This window comes from Chlamydotis macqueenii, chromosome 5, assembly GCF_036417535.1.
Source record: "Chlamydotis macqueenii isolate bChlMac1 chromosome 5, bChlMac1.mat, whole genome shotgun sequence".
NCBI classification, from domain to species: domain Eukaryota; kingdom Metazoa; phylum Chordata; class Aves; order Otidiformes; family Otididae; genus Chlamydotis; species Chlamydotis macqueenii.
The window spans coordinates 71,095,357-71,100,527 of record NC_141560.1 but is presented as its reverse complement, the minus strand read 5'-3'; the positions used below and the strand labels follow the sequence as shown (position 1 = coordinate 71,100,527).

At 72.8% G+C, this 5,171-nt stretch overlaps 1 protein-coding gene across 1 annotated transcript; it reads right to left on the bottom strand.

Annotated features, from left to right (window-relative positions):
* Positions 1-201: 201 nt before the first annotated feature.
* LOC147600689 (scavenger receptor cysteine-rich type 1 protein M130-like) lies at positions 202-4,823 on the bottom strand. Its single transcript, XM_086749642.1, has 13 exons — positions 4,772-4,823; positions 4,368-4,688; positions 3,967-4,284; positions 3,597-3,899; positions 3,205-3,519; positions 2,584-3,024; positions 2,198-2,506; positions 1,713-2,096; positions 1,490-1,636; positions 1,307-1,402; positions 1,059-1,142; positions 655-768; positions 202-498 (listed from the first exon to the last, which is right to left on the bottom strand). The coding sequence occupies exons 1-13, from the start codon at positions 4,821-4,823 to the stop codon at positions 383-385; spliced, it is 3,000 nt and encodes a 999-aa protein (XP_086605768.1). The 3' UTR covers positions 202-382.
* Positions 4,824-5,171: the final 348 nt, after the last annotated feature.

Genomic DNA, 5,171 nt, shown 5'->3' with positions numbered 1-5,171 from the left:
CCACGCGTGTGGGTGGGAACAGCTGTGGGTGTTTGCCGATGCCGAATAAAGGCCCTGGGGCCAGTGCCAGGCATGGCCCTGCGCTCTTTTCCCCGTCCCCGCCATGCGTCTGGGGGTCCGGCCTCCGCCCCGTGTCCCCGAGGGGTGGCTGGCGTACCCCGGAGCGAGCCTCCAGCCAGGTTTGGGTTTTAATACAAAAAAAAAAAAAAAAAAAAAAAGAGAAATTCACAGTGAAAGAATAAAACAACCAGACCCGGCGATGACGCTGACCCCACCTGCGGTCCCGGGCAGGGAGAGGTGACCTCCTCCGCGGCCAGGGCCACCCCATCTCGGGGACAGAGCCCCACCACCCCGCACGCGTGTCCCCAGGGCCCAGGTGTCCTCACAGCGACGTCCCCAGGGTGCTGACGCCGACATCGTCGTAGTCTGTGTTCCCCGGGGGCGGTGCTGGCGGGTCCCTCCTGGTTCCTGGGGGGCTTGGCCGGGGGCAGCTCCCACCTTTGGGGACAGCGAAGGTTGGTGCCTTACGGGGGGGTTGCTTCATGTCCCTCCTGCCAGACCCCGGCAGCCCGCAGCTCCCTGCCCACCACCGTGGCCAAGCCCCCCGCTCGGAGGTGGCTTTGCAGGGGACAGGGCGGCAGCGGCCCCTCTTACCTGCGGGTGTCCCCTCGGAGATGTCCCCGGTGCCGGGAGCCGGAGACTCTGCCGGCACGGCCGCGGCATCGTCGTAGCCGTCCGGCGAGCTGTGCTCGGGCAGGGCAGGGGAGTCTGGGACAGGCAGGGGGGTGGACGGCGGTGAGCCGCAGGCCGTGGCGAGGGTCTGGCTGTGCCACCCACCCCGCTCCGGCCACATCACCGGGGATGCCCTGGTGGCACTGGGGCCGCAGGCTGCCGGCCAGAGCCACCGCAGGGATTAATTAGCAGGGAAAGGTGATGCTTGGCCACACGCTAATGAGAGATGCAGCCAAATGGGGGTCCCCAGGGCAAGGGGGGACCGTGTCCCCTCGGCTCCCCAGCGCCCAGCCGTGTCCCCTCTCCCCGGGGCTCCCTGCCCCTACCTGGGGCTGCCTTGGCGTCGCTCTCGTCCGCGCTGTCCCCGGTGTAATACGGCAGTTTCGTCCCCGAACCCTCTGACAGGGAGCCTGGCGGGGGAAGGACGTGGCGTTGGGGGTGGCTGGAGCCGACGCGGTGGCACCGGGGGACACCCCCATGCCACGGAGACAAGCCAGTGCCACATCACCAGGACTTGGCGTGGCTGTGGGGCTGTGGGGCAGAGCCCCCCGCTCTTTGGGGACCAGGCACCGACCTGAGCGGCTGGGCACCTCCTGGTACTCCGGTGTCAGGGCGTAGTCCAGCTCCTCGTAGACGGCGTCAGCGGCGGCGTCCGTGGCTCTGCCGGCACCTGAAACGATGGGCAGCGCTCGCCCGGGGCCGTGGGCACGCTGGGTGGCAGCGGGGTCAGCCCCAGGACCCCCAAACCGGGACCCACCTCGACGCCGAGCCCGGGCGCGGCACGCCTGCACAGCCACGGCGCCCAGGACCAGGCCCAGCAGCGTCCCCAGGACCACGCACAGGATGGTGGGCACCGACACGGTCCGCGACGCCGCCACCGACTTGGTGCTGCTGCTGGGGACGCCTGCGAGGACATCGTGTGACGGCGGGGGGACCCCGGCCAGCCCGGCGTGGGGGGCTGCCGGCGCGGGCAGAGCTACCTGTGCACGTGGTCCCCTCCGGGCAGCGGCTGGCGGGGGACGGGGTGGGCATCCCGCTGACGTCGTCATCGTCCTGGTCGCAAGCGATGTAGGTGTCGCTGCCGCGGCTGCAGGTCTGCAGGCGCCAGGGTGCCGAGGGGCAGCGCCAAAGCGAGCGGGCCCCCTCCTCGCAGCCCACCCAGGCCAGCCAGGCCGGGGCCAGGTCCTCGGTGGGGCCGGGCCCCAGCCGCCCGGCGATGCCGCAGCCCAGCTGCCGGCACACCGCGGTGGCCGTGGCGGGGCTGGTGTCCTTGGCGCACACGTGGCCCCAGGTGCCGTTGTGGAGCACCTCGAGGTGCCCGTTGCACCGGCCGCTGCCGCCCACCAGCCGCAGGGAGAGACCCTCTGCAGGGGGGCACGGGGGGCGTCACGGCACGGCACGGCCGGAACCCCCTCCGGGGGGACAAGTCCCGCTGGTCCGTGATTTGGGGGTGCGGGGCACTGACCTGAGCAGACGGCTCCCGCCCCGCCACCGCGCTGGCAGCCGCGCCGTGCCACGGCCGGGCAATCCCAGAGAGACGCCTCGGTCCCCCCGCAGCCGCCGGCATCCAGCCACCGCGGCCCGGTGCCGGGACCGAAGTGAGCCAAGCCGGGTGCCGTCAACGCCGTCCCGCAGCCCAGCTGGCGGCAGACGACGGTGGCGTCCGGCATGTCCCAGGTGTCCTGGCAGACGGTGCCCCAGGCGCCGTCCACGTAGACCTCCACTCGCCCGGCGCAGCGCGTGGGGCCGCCCGCCAGCCTGACGCGCCGGCTGCCTGCGGGGCACAGAGGGGACCGGGCTGGGACGGCCGCTCGGGGTGCCGGCACCTCCGGCCCGTCCCGGGACACTCACCCGAGCAGACGACAGCCACCTCCTCAGGGCTGCCGGTCGGCGTGGTGGCCACCTCCTCAGGGCTGTCGGTCGGCGTGGCGGCCACCTCCTCAGGGCTGCCGGTCGGCGTCGCGGCCACATTCTCAGGGCTGCCGGTCGGCGTCGCGGCCACATTCTCAGGGCTGCCGGTCGGCGTGGCGGCCACCTCCGAGACGTTGCACTGGGCCAAGGTCTCCTCGGTGCCGCCGCACCGCAGCCCATGCAGCCCCGCGGTGCCGGAGCCTGGCACGGTGTAGACCTTCTCCGGCACGCCGCAGTCCAGCTGCCGGCACACCACGCTGGCAGCCCGGGCATCCCGCAGCCCCGCCGGCACGCGGGCCCAGACCTCGGGGTCGGCGATGACCTCCAGCCGCCCGTCGCATCGGCTCTCCCCCTCCACCAGCCGCAGCGGCTCAGCAACGCCTGCAAAATCCCCGGTGGTGCCGTGGGGCCGCGGCGCCAGCACCGTAGGGTCCCTGAGGGGACGGCGGGGCTCCACCTCAGCCCTCCCCTCACCCCGAAATGTCCCGGTGTCCTCCGCTCCCAAGTTTTGGGGTATCCCAAAAGCCCCTTATGGCCGTTCCCCGTGGGTGCCGTACAAACCTGAGCAGTTGACGGCGGCGGCGTGGCCGGGGGGGCAGGCGGGCTCCCCCAGCACCGTCGTGGCGCACTCGCCCGGGTGCCGCTCGTTCCCGCTGCAGTGGAAGGCGTCCCGCCGCAGCCGCCCGTCCCCCTCGCCGAAGGAGCCTCCCGGGGGCACGGCGACGGCGCGGCCGCAGCCAAGGTGGCGGCAGAGGACGTGGGCGTCGGGCAGGTCCCAGCCGGTGGCACAGAGGGACCCCCATGTCCCCCTCGCCTCCACCTCCACCCGCCCGGCGCAGCCCGAGCTGTCGTTCGCCAGCCGGAAACCCGTGTAGGCTGTGGCAGAAAGGGCGTTGGGGGGGGACGATGGCGTGGGGACGCCCCCGACGCCTCCCGCCACCCCCTGCGCTTACGGGAGCAGATGATGCCGGCGTGGCCAGCGCAGCGCTGGCTGCGGGGCGGCCGGCGGGCGCAGGCGGAGAGGAGGGGCTCGGTGCCGGAGCACTGGAATCCCCCCTCCCAGAGCGGCCCCGTTCCCGCCTGAAAGCGGCCGGCGGCGGGGTCGGCCAGCGCCGCGCCACAGCCCAGCTCGCGGCAGACCACCCGGGCGGCCTGGATGTCCACGTCGTCCTCGCAGACGCTGACCCAGGCTCGGCCTTGCCGCACCTCCAGCCGCCCGCTGCAGGCGTTGTCGCCGTCCGCCAGCCGCGCAAACCCTGCCCGGGGGTCAGCGGTGAGGGACGCGCCGGCACCGGCGCGCCCCCGCCGCCGCCCGGCTCCTACCTTGGCAGACCACGGCGGTGTCGAAGTTGTGAGGGGCCTTGTAGGGTCCCCAGCCGCGGATTTCGCAGTCCCACAGCGTGGCCTCGTTGCCCTTGCAGTCGACCAGAGCCAGGCCGACGGGGCCGGTGCCGAGACCGAAGCGGGCACCAGCAGCATAGGCGCCGGCGGCCGAGCCGCAACCCAGTTGCTGGCACGTCACTTCAGCATCCTCCATGTCCCAGTTTTCATCTGCCACCGAGCCCCATTGTCCCCGCAGCTTCACCTCCAGCCTCCCGGCGCAGGGACCCCCGCCAGCCGTCAGCCTCAGCTCCACCGCCTCTGCACCCGGGGCACCGGCACGGCCTCAGCCCTGCCCCGGCGCGCGGCGAGCGTCCCGCCGCAGTCACCCACCGCCACCTCACCTCTGCAGGTCACCCCCACGTCCCGCTCGTGGCCGCAGAAGTGCTTTCCCCAGCCAAAATGGGGACAGTCCTGCAGCTTCCTCTGGTTGCCCCGGCAGAAGAAAGGCTGGAGCCAGATCCGGCCGGTGCCCTGCCCGAACGGGGCGTAGACGGACGCCGTGGCCACCGGGCCACAGCCCAGCTGCCGGCACACCACGGTGGCCCAGTGGGCCTCCCAGTCGAAGTCGTAGTTGCAGACGGAGCCCCACTTGCCATTGTGCTTCACCTCCACCCTCCCGGCGCAGCGCCCGCCGCCGCCCACCAGCCGCAGATCCCCGTCGCCTGCGCCAAGGAGGGTGCTGAGCCCGGCACGGCGCTGGGGAGGGGGTCCCTGCCCCACGGCTGCCCCCCACCCCGGCGCTCACCCCCGCAGAGCTGCACGCACAGGAGCAGCCCCAGCACCCCGACGGGCACCATCCTGCCGTCCCGGAACCCCCCGGCACGCGGCGGGTGATATATAGGCAGCGCCGCCGCCGGGAGCCAATGGAGGCGGCAGCACCTTTCGAGCCGTTATCGGGCGGGTTATCTCCCCGGCTGATGGAGCCCTCGGCCTCCAATAACCTGCTCCGTGCCCAAATATGAGCCTCAGCTCCGCTTCTGGCGTCACGACACCTCGCCGCGGTGGGTCGGCGCCCGGATGTCGCCGGGGGGTGCCAGCACCCCCCATAGAGCACCTGCTGCCGACGTGGGGCGCGTGGGCCTTTCCCACCCGCGTCCCTGCTGCCACAGCCCGGCAAGACCCCGGGCCTGACGGTGACAGGATTC